At 37.0% G+C, this 17842-nt stretch overlaps 1 protein-coding gene across 6 annotated transcripts in view; it reads right to left on the bottom strand.

The window, feature by feature from the left end:
- Positions 1-17540, bottom strand: part of Doa (Darkener of apricot) — a 47969-nt gene extending 30429 nt beyond the window's left edge. Inside the window, exons 1-3 of one of the 6 annotated variants that reach the window (XM_046616550.2) lie at positions 17399-17540; positions 13676-13795; positions 7176-7312 (exon numbers count right to left, since the gene is read on the bottom strand). In XM_046616550.2, coding sequence (XP_046472506.1) covers positions 7176-7312; positions 13676-13795; positions 17399-17515 — 374 coding nt within the window. In that variant the 5' untranslated portion in view covers positions 17516-17540. Of the gene's footprint in view, positions 1-4157; positions 4223-7175; positions 7313-8299; positions 8336-8601; positions 8720-10087; positions 10194-13675; positions 13796-17398 lie in introns of those variants that run through there. The other 5 variants (XM_046616561.2, XM_046616568.2, XM_046616566.2 and 2 more) reach the window with 5 other exon arrangements.
- Between the last annotated feature and the right edge of the window lie 302 nt (positions 17541-17842).

The following is a 17842-nucleotide window of genomic DNA, read 5'->3' as shown; positions in this document are numbered from 1 at the left end:
GATTTCGTCCGATTCGCACTTCAGATTACAAAAAAAATCATCACATCAAAGTATAACGTAAAATAAATAGATTTCAATAGATCAAGAGAATCGGTAGGTATATTGTGGGCGTAAATAAGTCAAGGCGATACTGTTACATTATTTCAGAACGATAGAAACGAGGTTGAGATCAGTGTGACTATAATTATTGTAACAATGGATTTAAATAAAAACTTTGAAATTGTCTGAAATTCACGGTAACTAATGTACGTACAGAATAAAAAAAAAAAAAATAAATAAATACTTTCTCACATTTTGCCAACTCGACTATGTACTGCTTAAAATCAATGGAAATTAGCAAAATATTTCATGTTTTTAACGAATCGCGACAGATAAGCCAAAATTGCGAGCCACTGCTATATCGGTGTGTGTGTATATATATACGATATGTAAGGCAATCTCGAATATAATACACAATGAGAGAAATGTAACGAGATATTATATAGAATTGTGTATTATAGCCGCTGGGTATTTGCGCGTAATAAATTCTGACCAAATATGGGCGATCATGGCGTTACGATGGCGAAATCGACCTTGCGAACTTAATTGCTTCGGCTCTTGTATATCGCTAGGATTTTCGGACTAATCCGATACATGGTATCAAGGAAAAGGAAGTAGGCAGTAAGCGGACGCAAAACGCTTCGCGAATCGTTACAATGATACAGCTGTATTTAGATACTGTAATCGTTCAAAGAGACTCGATTCAAAGTGTGAAAATAAACAATTTATAGACACAAACGATATAAATGTAGATACATGTTAGGGTGGTGTTTTGAAAACTTTTTTTTCTGCTCTTACGTAACCTTCGAAAAGTTAGTTTTTGGCGTAAAACTAAGCCTCGTGAAACTCGAAATTGGTAGAAAAATTCTAAAAGGTGATTCGTTCGCTTAGAATTTTTCAAACGCGCTAACCGAAATATTTCGAAAACTACACGAGTCAGGAAACTGTTCTTGGTTTCATTTTGTATATAATCAAATGTTCTTTAAAAAATGACGAGACATTGTTTGTATCCGCTTACAACACGGTTGAGATAAAAATTTACAAGGTAATAAGCATCTTCATTCGTTTGTTCATCGCAGTCAATTCTAAACTTTCCTATCGAATACAACATGAAGATTTAGGTGTACAGTAGTCTGGACCTTTTTTATAGAAAATTTGATTGTCTACAAAAAGGAACCAAAAACAGCTTCTCAACTTGTATAGTTTTCGAGATATTTCGTTTAGAGCGTTTGAAAAATTCAAACCGGATGTGTCGCGTTTTAGAATTTTGCTACCGTGTTCCGGTTTTACGAATCTTCGTTTGAGGCTAAAAAAACTAAATTTTCGATGGATACGTAAGAGGAGAAAAATACAAAAAAAAAAAAAGAAAGAAGTAAACCACCATTATATATTTACAAAGGTAAATTTTTGATATGAATAAAAAAAAGTTTTTACATACAAAATCGTTCTGCGACATTGAAACGTAATGAAGAAACGCTTTTCACGCGGTTAATAAAAAATTCAAAACCTTTGAAGTTCCCGCGGTGTAAAAGCGCGCCCGATGCGCGGCTTGAAATTAATGAGACTCAATTAAAATTCACCTGCACGAAGGAGGTGTTTATATGAATAATCTAATATTCCGTGCGGGTATATTTAAGGCACGTTAATGACGCGATTCGCAAAACCGGCGCCTTTTTAGCCGATGGGGTTTTTCACTTTCTTTTTTCTTTTTTTCTTTTTACCAACCGCTGTAAGGAAGGTAAGAAAACAATGGACGTCGCTCACTTCCGCTTCTATAATGTCGCGTTAATAATTTAGTAACTGCAACAGTAGCCGTTTATTCATATCATCGAAGAGAAACATTCCTGCAACAACTAATACTTGAATCAAATAAGATTTAGACGGATCCAGTTTATTTATTTAAATCCATACTTATGGTTTCATTTTAACTCGAGTAGTTTTTGCGATCATCAAAGAATTATAATAAGTTCACGCAGCGAGTAATTCGAAATTTTTCAATCGATTAACTTCAACATTTTTGTTATTATTTTTGCCAACATTGTAGATTTTTTTCTTTTTCTTTTTTGTGTGTTTATCATTCATTTACACGTCAAACAACAAAATCTTGAATTAATTCTTGTCAATTTTTTGAGAATGAATTACGATTATTATACGTCAGTTGCCATTATACACGAGTATCAATAACACTGTTTAAAACTGACTCGTATTTAATATGTATCGAAAAAGAAACGAAAGGAAAAGAATGGATATTTCTTTCAGAAACACTCAATTCAAAATCAAATTTTAGATTGTAATAAATCGTTCAACCGTCAATTTTACGCATAAATATTGAATAAACATTGTTAATTATAAAATCTATCACACCGATGTAAAAATAACGTAAAGATATGTATAATAACATACGCGCGAATATGTATCCTAAAACTAGTCAAAATCTATGCCGATTTAAGGTACGATTAAAAAGTTAATTAAAAGTTATACAAATTTTGAAGCAAATAAAAAAAAAACAAAAAAAAAAAAAGAATCAAACGAATGAAAAAAAATTTTGAAACATCAATAGCTTAGTTTTTAAATTCCTACCGCAAAAAAAAAAGAAAGAAAAAAAAAACACACACACAAAACATTTTGGCCACGATTTGAAAAGATTTTTTTTTATCCCTGGCATACAGTATAAATATATGAAAAATTGCACACTTTCGCACCGCAGTGACACACTCGATTTTCAGATAATTATCGTCCAAACAAATATCACTCCGTCACATTTTTCTTTCTTTCAACGTACAGCATGATTTAAACGTACGAAAGCGAAGTAAAAATTTTTATCGAGTCTTCGTTATTCCTCAAAGAACGTTCTAAGCCGCGTTATCTTGAAAAAAAAAAATCATTTATCATCGAAGGATCGGCAAGTTGGATCTCGTCGGTTTAAATCTCACTCTACGGCCACTTGACGAACGTCTAAAGCACAGACTGACTTTCCCGAAGGCTTTATGAAACGGTCAGCATCGTCGCTCTCTGGTTGGTTGTGCCCACCGTGGCACAGCAACACCACCGACATAAGTACGCACGTATGAATTTACGTATGTGTCAACGAACACACATGCTCGCGTTATGCGGACAAACAAAAGTGGAGAGGAGTGGAAGGCGAGCCTTGGACTCGGCATTGGCCGGACGAACCGGAGCGGTTCTCTTGCCGCGTTGGTCTCTTCGTATTTTCCTTCTACTGCAACGATCCTCGTTATACATCGTTTAATTTGACACGTTTAACAATGAGATTGTTAACACGCGTACGATATTATATTACAAAACTCCGCGATGCGCGGGAGAAATATTTACACGGTTGATATTCTCGCGATCAATAACGCTACAATTCCGTGCTAACGGAGCGATTTGTTCTATTCGTCGATAACATTGTTACGAGAAAATTTATCACCGCGTCGATGATGGAAGACCGATCGTTTCGTTCGATCAAAGAATTATGTATACATCGCAATTTCGTTTGGTAATTAATATATTAACAAACCGCAATAAACACTGCAGGCTAATTGACGCATTGATAAGAAGTACGGTAAATAAATAAATAAATATGAGCAATCATTACGAAAGAGGATCAAAACCTTAAAAGGTCGTAGTCACTCACGGTTACCTTATGCAGATATAATATCTGTATGTATAAATACTGTTAATGTTGAAACGACGATCGCTGCAAGCTCTGAGAATAATTCTTCGATATAGCGTACATGTTTTCAATTAATTATTATACTGTCATGTGAAGCGGACGGGTGTGTGGATGCATACGTATTGCCAACTTGAAGGCACACACGTCTGTATATATATGTATAATACATGCATGGGATGGTTGTATCTTTTGACACAAAATGTCGTTTGAAACGTACTTTGTAAAGTAATATTTGAATGATTTTTTAATAAATTAATAGCCGATTTGAATTAAATTATTCGGGAAACAATGCAAATAATTTGCGAAACGATTAAAAGTGAGATTTCATTAGTTTCAACACCTTTACCGTGACAATATCGAATCACCGATGCGTAACAATAACTGCGTTGGATTTATACTGATAGTTTCAACTATGCATTCCGTAAGGAGTGCATTAACGTACCGTTTGGACGTGAAATGAGGGCACATTTTGTCGCAATACCATTTCACCATTTCGATCAGACGAAACGACACCGCACAAAAAAAACACCCAACTTCACTCTCTTTTTCTATGCACAATGTGTTTAATCGTATAAGCTTTATAACTGCAGAGCGATGATAAAGAAAAAGAACGCGACAGACGGTTGATCGGCAACTGAAGTAATTCAACGTTCGACTAGTCAGTAAGTAGCCATGATTATACGTAATTGTACCGAGAACGTGACTACGTATCAAGAACGTCGGCGACTGTTGTTTCACGATAAGAAAACGTTGACGCATCATAATTATTTCCCGTAATCTGTCCACTTCTTATCTCGAAAATAAGTCTGCCCTATTTCTAAACACGTAACGGGTAGCGTGTAGACATAAGAACTTTATCAAGTTTCGACACACCTGTAAATACAATTTTTAGTAAACACTCGCTGCAGTTATGAAAATTCAATCTTCGCTGCAGACTGGCCCTGAAAATATGCCGGAGATGTTGTGTTGAATCGTTTCGAGGCAATATGCGTTTAAAATGAATCGAGTGTCTGCATGCTTCGCTGAATTGCTAGCACGGAAGACGAAAGAAAAATAAGGAACAAAGAGAAGTAGCGAAATGAGTATAAAATTCAAAAAAAAAAAAAGAAATAAAAAAATCCCCCCCAACGATAAAATAAAAATTCATGCGTATGTAAAGAAAACTGCCGGAATATTTGATGCGAAATCGAATGACGATAATGATTTGACGATTCTGATGAATTATTATACGTACGTCTTGTGTATAAAAATTCTGAGAAACTGTTCTGGATTGATTGGATTATCGGGAAAAAATAGACGAGACTGAAGTTGGTACCGTTAATGTATCGATAAGTTGAAACAGAAATTACTATTTTCACCTTTAGAATACCCGAAGTTTTGTTCTTGAATAAACTGAGTTTTGTTGATGCTGTATCAACGGTTTACTAAATTTCAAGTAATCCTAAAGCTGCAAAATAAGAAGTTTTACCAATGATGCATTGTTACAATAAACTTACAAACTTCAGCCTGATAAAAAAAAAAAAAAAAATTCTCGAAGATTTTGGGGCAATCCAAATGCACTCCTTATTGGTCGGATGTAAAACTAGTCCGCATCTCTTGGATCTACCGTTTAGGACCAGTAAATATCTTATTGGCCATGTAGACACCTGACTGAAATCTATTTCTTGTTAATCCCAAATACGAATTAAATTACAGTCCGATATTATTACGATATGAAAACAAAAAAAGAATATGAAATGAAACAAAAAGAACCAAGAAGAATCATTAAATAGTAATAAAGAGCTTTGCACGTCACGTCATATTACCTGTAACGCAACCTACGCTGTGTTACAAATGAATATATATTCGGTCGGTAATATGGAATTCAAACCGAGACGTGTAAATGAAGTTCAACTTAACACACGAAAAGATGTTGCGGTATAAAATTTTTGTTATCGCTCGATAACTGAAATAGTCATAAGCTTTGGTGACAATAAGTGAAAAGAGAACAGGACTGATCCCAGATAATTTTTATGGTATGAATTGACTTTGATCCGTAAGACATCTGCTCAATCCGGAGAAAAAAAAAGAGTGGAAAAATTGTAAATTTGAACTACGCAAGACTAGTTACGCAAAATGTCTGGCAGTTCAAGCGATTGTTGTACTTTTAATTGCCATTTTTTAATCAGACGCACATTTTATGCCAGACTATAAGAACCCGAACAGATCCTAGGTCAGCGCTACTGATAACTATGTTTAAAATATTATTACAGAGTTGCCGAAAGTGATAACGTTGAAATACGAAATGTTAACCAATAGCTGAACTTTCTATGCTTATTCAATGTTTAACCTTTCTTATAAATAAATCACGCGTGTGCTCACAACTTGACGAAAATCATTAGCCCTTTGCTCCTTGTGCTAGATCCAACATGAAGGTAATGAAAGTTGTAAACTTTCGTGATGATGCTTAACTGTACATTTGGTTAGGTACAAACTATAAATTCAATCTGATGTACAGCTCATATACATGATTTATTGCTGGATGAAACAAAAAATAAACCTTCCAGTCGGATTTACACCATCTAATTATAGAGACTGTTGCGTTGTTTTTTGTTTAAGTTTTTTTTGTCAATAATCAAAACAACAGATAAACAATCAAACGCTACTTTTTTATGTGTTCAAATTTAGTCAAATTGGCGTCACAAGAAAAAAAAATGTAATATCCTCTGTTCTCTATATCCGGATCATCCATCAAGGTAGATAAAATTGACAGTAATAGTCAGATACTCTGTTATGCGAAAAAAAAACATAAGAGAACTAAAAAATAACAGCACAAATGTAAAGAAGAGGAATCTCAAAAATTCGTCGAGTTTAACCTTTAGAGAGCCGGTCTTTTTCCCTTGAAATTCGACATGTTTCAGAGGTTTTTATGATTTATGTATATAAATAGTCAACACGTCTGGTAGAGTTTCAGAGTTACGTGCAGGGCTTGGTTCACGATTCCTTAAAAATCGATTTATACTATTAAACGAGCGACAAACACTACATCTGTTCGGTTTGGACGCAACGCTACGTTACACAGACCAACGTAATGTTAGAAATATATTCGGAGCTGAAACCTTTAGTGACCAAAATGGTGACATAAAAATCATCACAAAAGCACTGCTTTTTATAGAAGAATAATGTATAAATTTGAAAACACGTATTTCCATAGTCTGACTGACATGCATGATACTAAAGATTCTCATGCTAGATGGTACGGATTGACCTTAACTTCACCACTTTGTGAAATTAGAATCAATTTCTTCGCCGAATACCTGTGAAAAGTGCAACAATTGTATAGTGGATACTTCAAGACGCAGTTAGCGTTTCTTTGCGTAAAACATCTTGGACAAAAATGAGCTCTCTTCAAAATCTAAGGTGTTTCCTATTAACCCTCCCTGAAATTCATGTGCGAAAATTCATTGCCAAATCTACTAACCTGTAAGTCCCCTTGCTGTGAGGGCTGTCGTAATTGTCAATTCGTCTGCGCTTGTGCTCGTACTGAGGAGAGACCGCTGAGCGCGAGCAAGTCCTCGAGTTGCTACGAGAACGGTGGCGCCTCCTGTTGCGTGGCATCTGGATAGTACAAAAGTAACGATTAGTAAATTTCTTCGTTTCTATCTAAAATTCTTCTTAGATGAGAAATTACATTTGCTTCTAAAATAATTAGTTCAAATTAAATTTCTAAGTATGAATAATTTGTCGCTCGAAAATTGAGAGCAGTGATGTGTTAAGTATGTGCAAAAAACTGTGCAAAGTTTCAGCGATTAGTGTTTAATTTACACCAGTTTGTAAATTGCAGTCAAATCTTGGATCAAGGCCTGTCGTATCGCTCTTAGACATGCGAAACCCACAATTATACAAATAATACGAGTGAAAACTGTTAGGACAATTCTAATGTTATTTCATACAATTTGCGTTTGATGAAAAAAGTTTTCTGTATTACAACATCAGTAATCTCACAGGTATAAGAGCTATCAGATTACTTCGAAAATATCATATCTGTACACGTAAGAGTCGAAAGACACGTTAAGCCGATTTCAATTGTTCGGTGAGCTCAGACCAATCAATAAGCAAAGGAAGAAAGATTGACCAACGGTTTTTCAATCAATTCAGATTCACGACGCAAAGTTGACCGAGACTTGATGGCTGCGAACTTGAATACGTATTGACAAGGTAAATATTGTATAATTTGGAAGAAACAATTCCAAGACTAATGAAATAAATAACGTGCCTAGAGATAAAACTGAGTATATGGGTCAAACTTTGCGAAGACCTAGTTTATACTTTAACGACCGTATAAAATTCCGACCAAGCGACGAAATTTTATTCAATCCGGGTGGCGAAACAGAACAATTTGAAAGATGCAACCAAGCAATTCATCGAGACAAGTAAATTAACACGACTGGTTCTGTTAGGCTGATGTTTCGGTCAACTAAAAAGTAAACAACAAAGAAATGAAAATAACACGTCACACACTTGATTAAACATTGAACTATACCGGGCAGTGATAAACTGCATGCACGGATCCGTGTAAAATCGATGTTAATGAAAAACCCCAACCTTGAAGGAGACACAATCCATGTCCGACATTCGATTCAACGAAGAGAGTTGGCTATATGTGCGATAGTTTGAAATATTTGAAAATAAAAACGACGGCTGTAGATAAACGTGACGTGCTAGCGAGGCTTATGCTGTGTACCCTGTGTACCATACGCTGTGTGCGAGAACTTTCAACACGGCCATCTTGGAGGCTAAAAGTCTCTTCAACGCGACGAGAGACGCAAGCGCAAGTTTAACGTGTCAGTTTAGGTGATATTCTGGGATATTAACAAGCAGACGGATAATAACCAGCGTTTACTTACGGCTAGTATATAAAACTCGCTCAAATGGTTCCAAATATAATCAAAAATACTGGAGAACCAGGACCGTGAAGACGTGCGACGTACAAGACTGTTGTATGACAACGACGAGGACATCGGATCGATCAGATGGCGTCCGATTGGCTGAGCTCGCAAGGCCGAGCCTCGAAGCAGTCGGAGCGTCGCGCAACGCGCAGCTGCGTCACAAGCGCGGGCTGTTCAAATCAGTTCAATTTTCCAAGGCACAAAACGTGCCTGCTACAAAAGTTTAGCGAAAGAGATTTTTCACCCTCGAGACGTACGTATGTGAAAAAAAAACGTTCGACAGCTATTTGTCACTGAAGAAGAAATAAAAGAACGTCCGAAGGTAACGATTTCACATCGACTGCAATTCGCTGACAATTCGTTACGAACTTCAGGGCACGGCCTACGTGCAACCGAGTGCATCGACTCGTAGCTGATCTTAACGTATTGATTCGCAATATAATTAGTAGAGTAAATTTAGAAATTTTATTCGATTACGGCTGGGATCGTAATCCATCAGCGGAGTTATAATAACGACTATTCAATATTGAATCTTCCCATTTGTCCGTACGTACACAGACGCATTGAATATTTTCCAAGAAGAAATTGGCACAAAATTGAAAACTTATTCCGATACTTCGTTTCCGGTAACTAATAAATTTGAGGGTGCATCTACGGTCGAATCTCAGACCACAAATTCAGTCAGAAAAAAACTATTATGAATTTATAATCTGTTGCTTAATGTTCCGTCTCATACTATTCAATATACCTATGGCTATTTAATTAGCGAAAGAATTCATCGCGTGCAGGTCGAGGTTGTTAAAATAGGAATAAAATAATCGAGGGGTGAAAAATCTAGCGACAACCGGCGCCCTTTAGCTTGTGAGCTAACAATTAAGCACGAAACGAAGTAACTCGTGACAAGCAACTATAAGTAACTTTGTCGACTCAAGTAGTAGTGGAAGAAGCGTAAGGCTCGCGTTCAACGAACCCCGCCTATAAGTGCGTGCACACCTGGGCAAGACACACAGCATTCCGTACTTGTACGCATTTTTATTTCGTTTCATAAGCAGTTCGCAGCTGAATTATGTAATGTGCGACTTAGAGGCGATATTATAGCTAGCGATACCCTCGATACCCAGGATTGCCGTAGATACTAGGAACGATTTTGTTCAATTTATCCCCCCCCCAGGGTATCACACGTGCCGGTTGCCTGGCGGAAAGCCATACAAACACATTGCACAGATGCCCTAGAGGCACAGATCGGCATCACGACGGGAATCACACGATGCGTAGGGTGCGTATGTAGCGTGTGCACGGGGCGTTGGACACACACGTTACGCACGCACGCACGCACGCGCGCACATGCATACATACATACATACATACATACATAAACGAAAGTGGGTAGCAGGGTAGCGTGCGGACGAGACGCGATATCTGAAGATATTCTGGATAACAATACCTGGTTGGAAGCTTTCCAGTAACTCATTACGTGGCCAAGACCCCTGAATAGCGTTTGCCACACTTTGTAAAACATCACAGTCCTCGCCGACAGCGTAAATTTATCATTTAAAATACGTATTGACACACAGCACTGGCAATGGTCGTGTCGTCTTCTCCTGCCTGAACCTCTAAAGGCACATGGAACATGTGCCGGGCGCTTCCCGCGCGATAACCAAACGAACTCTCTCGCCTCTCGCTCTCCTTTGCCTACAGCGATGCTACTCGCTAGCTGTTGGCGCTACTTCTTTACTCGGGTTTGCGTATTAAACGGCCTACGCAGCCTTGCGTAGTACTACGCGAGTACTACGCGATTGTGCTTCCGTGTTTTGTTGTACGGTGGCGCCACCCGACCGATCTCGGTATTAACGCGATCGGCCGACCCTTTTCCATAGAAATAATAACGGATCTAGAGTGGACAAGGTACGGGGGTTAGCACGAGTGGAAGGGTCGTGCAAATGGAAAGAGACAGAAAATCGAGGTACACCCATCCATCATTTTTTGCACACGCATTTGCGCATGCGTCAAATTTCAGACGAACGCTGGATGGATGAGGGAATAAAGTAATATTCGTTAACCGGGATTTTCAGAGCTTTATTTCCCTTAGAAAATCTCAAAAACTTGTGTCTGTATCGTATATACATATAACATATGTTAAGTTCCGATCACATGCAGAGACTATATTTAGACTTTCCGGCAGTCTAGAGGTTACTGGATTCCTAGTGGCTCATCATTTATTCGGAATCCAAACTGAAACAAGCTTTCTTTTTATGGAAATTTCATGTATCCGTGACTACGTTTACACGACGGCTATTATTCCAGTATTTCCTATGGCAAACGCAGTAATACCGGATTTAAATATATGTGTAAACCCGCTATATCCGGTGTAAATCCGTTATATCCGATGTAATGCGCCATTTACACGCATTTTTAAATCCGTTAATACTATGTCGGCCATAGTAAGCCCGCAATAACAGCGCCGTGTAAACGAACTCGACGTATCGTCTGTTTCGGTGTTTGATTCTCCTGTGACTGGCGTCGCTAGTCATTGGCACATATTTGCTTTCGAAAGGTAACCCGTTCCAGTTTTGATTCCAGCACATATCTCGATGTTTCGCACTTTTTTTTTGTCGGCAAACCGGCAGCCGGCTATACTATTTACTTGGTCACCTTATCTGTTATTATTTCTACGCCTTTATTGTAGTAACCCGAAATTCAACAAGCCACACTCATCTACAACGTACTAATATTTCACTAACTGGACTCATTCTAAATTTGCAAAAAAACTTTTTTCGATGTTTACTTACGATCACGCTACTAACTTAAATCTTGTAATTTTACAGAGCTGAGAAACGTACGCATCTTTTTTTTGTCATCTTTCCGTACCCGTCCGTTTATAAATTATTCCGAAAACTGCACGTAATGAGGGTAATTTCCATTGCCGCTGTGAAGAAGTCATGTCACATTGCCTTAAGCCGTTCCCAAGTATTCCATGACTTGCCTACAAACCTTAAATGTGCTAGTCTTCTCATTATAGCAAATGGATCGCTCTCCATAAGAGTAGCGAAAATACTTCCAGAGTAATTTGCTGACTAGATTTCTCTAAAAGTCAAAATCGCACGGTACATTGAACATTTCACAAAATATACGGTTGAAGCTTTCGTAAAATTCGATTCTTCTCTTCTGAATTACTTATAGATTTTTTTTTAGGATGCAACGTAGATTTTTTGCAGCTTCTTATTATAGCTTTATAAAATATAATTCCGTTGAGAAAATTTACCCACGAAGAGGAAAAACATTTTTCATTCTTTTCAAGCATTAGTTTTTCTTTCTGAGCAAAGGAAAACACAGATAAGTTTGTCCCAAAATTTTTGCGATCTTTTCAAAACTTCCCAAGAAACTGTATCAGTTAACGTTGAATTCGTACGACTTTTTTTTTTTCATTTTGATTCATCTGAACTCTAAAGCTATATGTTTGCAAGTGCTTGGCAATGTTCAAGAACAAAAACTTATAATCCAAAAAGTTGATAGTTTGAGGGTTACTTTGTTAGAACAGATATGTTACATAATTTTATAAAGTACGAAATTGAAATTCACAACGTTACCATAACGAAACATCTTCGGAAATGCTCGCTACTCAGCAACTTGATGATAGTTGTGATAAATGCGATAAGCCGTGAATATATTCATTTTAGAGCGGCAACTTTTATCAACCAATTTTGAAGAAACGATGCGCCGCCTTTTTATCTATTTTTCATTACGCTAGCGTTCCGATCTTAATCCACGTGTATGTCTATCATGGAGAAATTTTGAAGTATAAAATCATATAGTCATTAAGTACGTAACACGTTACAGCTATTACGAGACATTGACTGCATTATTTAGTTACAGGATGTGATCAGATCGTCCAACTTCCGCAAGAACTTTCATCGATGGTTCAGTCGTCCAGATAATTACCAAATGAAAATAATAATTATAATCAAAGGGTGAATTTCAATTAACATGTAAAATACGACGAGCTTTTGGTTCATCCAATGCTGTGCAGATACAAGATCTTATGTACCTTGGGAAAAATATTTCTGTGAAAAACTCTGCGACATTTCTCTGCAATTCTCATACTTATGAAACACGTGGGGAGTTTTGCAGAGAAATTTGGGGGAGTTTTTCAGAAAAATATTTAAGTCTGCAACAAGTTTTTCTTGTGAGAGAGATGCGACATCTAGCGGATGATTTGGGTCCAAAATTGTAATTAGTTTTCATAGAAAATTGTAGATTTTCATAAGTTTCCGCAGAAATTTTTACTTTTCTATGAAGGTCAACTCGGTTCTACGAGTAGACAAAAATTCGTAATGTTTTGGTCCATAATTTAAATTATCTTTGATAAAAAATCGTAAGTGTTCGTAATTTTTCGTTGTTCCGAGTAGTTTTCTACGAAATTTTACGAAAAACCAATCAAATCTGCTTTCATTTAACAATTTTTATAATTTGTCGTACAAGTTTGTACTTTGCTACGAAAAACACTATGATTTTTTACGATTATCTACAATCTTTTACGCTTTTCTACGATTTGCTACTATTTTCTACGATTTTCTACAACTTGCAATTCTTCGTAGTTTGACGTAGAAATTATTTTCACCAGGGTAATCATGACAATACAAAAAATGTATGTTATATGCCATCAAATACGAGTCTATTTTTTAAATCATACAACCGTATCAGCATTTGTGAAAATCGTGCAAGGCTGATAATGAAGTCGTGTTTATCTGATTGTGAATTAGGGTGAAAGCTTGTGTGACAGGAAATCTCGTATGCGTTGCGAAGAAAATGATGAAAATGGAGTTAAAATGCCATGAGAAATGGTATAAATTGGGTGAGTTCATTGAATGATGAAGAACCGACTTGCAGCCCGCTATACTGTAATTGAGATGATGAAAAAGGAATGTAGGCACAACGTGTTTTTTAGAGGAAAATGATATCAAGTAGGTGTGTACATTGTTATTGGTAGTGATTAAAACATTTCGACAAAGCAGAATATATGTAGCAATGGTACCTCAGTCTCTGAGGCCAACTTGATTAATTTTGGCTGCTGTCGAGAGAATCGCTTAGCCGCTGATGCGAAAGATATTAATGATTGCCAACCAACGGCTATCCATGACTCCCTGTGAAACCACTGCAACAAATGAGAAATTCTTTTTTCAATACTGAGAGGTTCTCCTTCTTTCTCATCGGCCCTTATGACGTTACTTCAAAACTGAACGCCATATTGGTGTTGAAGATGAATTTCTTTCAAAACTAATTACAAGACGAATCAAAGTAGCCCACCAAACTTGCTAAACTAGACTGAAAGTGTGTCGTAAAAAGTATTAATCAACTTATATTATCTTATCAAATCGTTAAAAAAATTCCGAGGCATGATGCTCGCCGAACGCCATGTACATAGAGATATGATTTCAACATCTCGAAAGTTGAATTAGATATTTTTAGTTTTAGTTCTTTGATTTAATGCTTCTAGCGATAACGAATCGGTGTACAAGGCATTCCGTTGCAAGCTTGGCGCTTCGGGTTGATAATGAATTCTGAGCATCGATCCGACGAATTTCCTTTATTACAGCATATTCAATATGATTGAACTCTATCGTAAAAGGGTCTCACAAGATGATAAGTGAAGATAATCGCTAATTTCAGGTTTCAGCTAAATTTCACTCAATGGCTATCGACTAGAGCGACGTCAGTGAAATATTCGAGCTTCAACCTGATCAGTGGAGCTATTATTGACTCGGTAGACTCACAGCGTCATCGTTTTCCTTGGGTGGATGCTTAATTTTAGTAGATTGAGAACATTATTGATATGCATGTATATAACTTCTAGAATAACTAAAATAAAACTGTAATTATAAACTACTTTAGTAGGTTTGGAAAAATTATTCATAAGTTAAGTTTTATTTACTTTTCACGCATTTTGTTATCTATACTCGACGTTATTTAGTAAATATAAATCGTGTGAGTCAATAGTAAATGAATGGAATAATAGAGAATTTGGTATTGCAGTTATGAAATTGTGGTTTTCTCACGTCTCTGTAACATTGAAGAGCTAAACATCGATTTTAGTATCATCCATGCCAATTTTTTAATTTTTATTAGAAATCTATGCATAAAATTCAAATTGTCGTTAGAGATTACTGTGCAACGTGTGTAATGAGTATAGTATCGTTGTAAACATTCATGCAAAACTTCATCAAGTAATATAGTTTTTGAATGCTCCTGCGCACCATGGTTACAAAACGTTCAATTTAAAAAAAAAAAACAAATTTCGCTCAAGTTTTCACTTATCCACTGGTTTTTACAGTTTTTATGTATAACTTAAAACTTGATCTTCTTCGTAGTAAAACATGAAAAAAATTGGGAGTTTTCATACAGGCAATCCAAAGATATTACAATGTTTACCGACGACGAGCCAATTCTAATGTTGAAGCTGGCATTTACGACACTTTACAAAACCCTGAAACTTTTTAGAGTCGCAGAGTATAGCAACCAATTCTTCGATCGTTTCTTTTACTTTCAATTTTTCAAATGGATGTCGTTAAAATATAATATATACCGATAAAATACCGAAATTGATGTTACGTTTAATAATTGTTTCCATGATTCTAAAATGGTAACAACCTAACACCAGGAACAACAGAGTCGTTTTCAGCTTAGAAGTGAGAAACGGACTGCTGATTTACAGCAAGAACGCAAATACAGCTGTGCAGTTCAAGGTTTCTATTCCAACGCCATACGGAATGAATATGATGTGAGCTTTGAGTAAAATACCCATGTTCGCCTTGTATCACACATTATGCGAACAATTTCGTTCCAGTGTGTACACACAATGCTTTGCAAAAAAAAAAAATGAATTCAAAAACACGTATCTATAATATGACGTTAATGTAATTATTCTTAAGATAAATATTTGACGCTTTTTATTGATTTTACAGATACCTTAATTAACTGGTGTGTAGAGTAAAAAAAAAAAATGAGTCGAACAAATCTTTCGAAGCTGAAAATTTTTTTAATCCTCAGTTTTAACTCAATGGTTTTTGTATTCATCTGGAAATGGTTAACCGCGATATAATCTGCTCTCGCTATCGTTTTTCAGTAAACTCTGTGCGCATTTCCGGCACGTATTTCTTGTAGCAGTAAACCGCGATTCCGGATACAACCACGACCAAATACCCGACCAAGATTATTTTGAAACTTGCCGGAAGTCCACTTCGCTGCTCAACAATTAATGAGGAAAGTCGAGGCTTGGATAGCAAGAAAAAAGTAACGTCTTATTGCACACATCGTAAAACTGACAATTCGACCGTTTAATTGGAATTCTCAAGTGATTAGTAGATTAATTTAGACACCCCAAATCCATCGAAGCAAAAACTTGTCGAAGTATAATTTGGTTGCTGGAAAAGCCTTAGTGTATAGGTTCTTCTTTTGAGTTTTCGCTACAACAAGATCGGAACAGTTTTAATTTCTTTACCAATTGAAGATCTGTAATAATCAAATTGGAGCATAGTGTTACGTGTACAATTGAAAAAAGTGTTTGGAAAATGTATAATTTAAAACTTCTAAAATTCTATGTAAATAAGTCTTAACCGATTGAATCCGCGTGAAAATTCCAATCTCACAATTAATCAATGGTGGAGAAATTTTTTCTGCGCCAAATCAACATTCCTCGGTCTCCCAAAAGCGCATAATGTATAAGCGAGATACTTAACACCAGCACAATAAAAGATCGCATTGAATCCCAGATCTCGAATAAAATCCCGTGCAAACTTTCTCACCGTAGTTTTTCCACTCTATTCAAATTCGTATCAAAAAGAAATTTCCGCATGCACCCCGGTGAAAATGATTTCGAAAAGTTTTTAGGGAAATTGCGAAATTTCATAAAATTTTGTAGAAGAAATTATTTTCGTACAAAATTGTAAATACGCATAGCTTGTCATAAAAACTTGTAGATTTTCATGAAAATTTCTATTTTTTTCAGTAATAAATCTACAAGCTACTACAATTCCTAAACGAAATCTATGAATATTCACAAATTTGTACGAAATAATACGAAATTGTCCAATTTCGATAAAAATTCGAATAAGTAGCATAAATAATCACCAGGGCCCAGCTCGATACCAAACAAGAAAATCTATGAATTCCATACTCGGAATAAAATTCCAGTTTTCCCGATCTTTTCAGGCTCGCACGAAAAAGCTGATCGAGGATAAAAGTTTCCCGCGCAGTATTTGCGGGCTTGGACGGCTTGATAAAAACTATTATCGGCGGTAAAAGTTTATATTCGAATCGTGTTTGCGCAGGTACCTCGATCACGTGGAGCTGGTGCAAACAAAAGCCAAACGACCCGGCAAGCTATCGACGGGTTTTGGGGACCTGTTCGGATCACGTGTTACCAGCGTCACGTGACGCAGACTGGAATCGGAGTTGCGCAACAGCGAGCGAGTGGCGCATAAGGTCAAACGCGAAGGAAACACGAACGACGATATCCATAAGCGTACGACGCGATACGGAATATCAGGTCCGCACCGCGTAAGCATTTCAATTGGTCTATCCGAATAACGAGTAGATATAATAGGGGGAGAAATTATCGAGCGTATGTGCGCACGGAGTGTGTGAAGTATAAGATGTACGCATGACTGGTAAATTATAAACACTGGAGTAAGAACCCAAACCTGGGGGCATGCAAATAAAGATAGAACGTGACGCATGCTAATTGGATTACATAATATACCTTAGCGAGAGGATGAATAGTCGGTAAGCAATTACGTCGGGAGTAGAAGAGAGGGGCTCTTCGAGCTGTGGAGGTACAAGTTGTATAACAGCGGAGGATGATCGCCGCCCGATTCATCCCTCGGGGTGGATTGATATGATCTACGGCAACGAGCGGTGAAACGACAAGCGAGACTCGATCATTTTGTAGATTTCAAGGAATTTGTACGTATGGACGCGCGATACAAGTATGGAAATACTCGACACTTTCTCCAGTCGCGGAAAGCTCCGTCAGCTTTTTTTCTACTTTGACGATATTCCTCAACGACAGTAGCGGCAGCATTTGGGATACCACGGGGTCGGCCAGGAACTGTCTGTGAACTGTCACGACTGGCACGATCGCGAAGGGATCACCAGAAAATCTCTCTCTTGGCCCCGCCGCGCTTCCTACAAGCTTGGATCGTAA

Source organism: Neodiprion pinetum, chromosome 1 (assembly GCF_021155775.2).
Source record: "Neodiprion pinetum isolate iyNeoPine1 chromosome 1, iyNeoPine1.2, whole genome shotgun sequence".
NCBI lineage: Eukaryota > Metazoa > Arthropoda > Insecta > Hymenoptera > Diprionidae > Neodiprion > Neodiprion pinetum.
The sequence above is the reverse complement of the archived record's forward strand: the minus strand, read 5'-3'. Positions and strand labels throughout refer to the sequence as shown.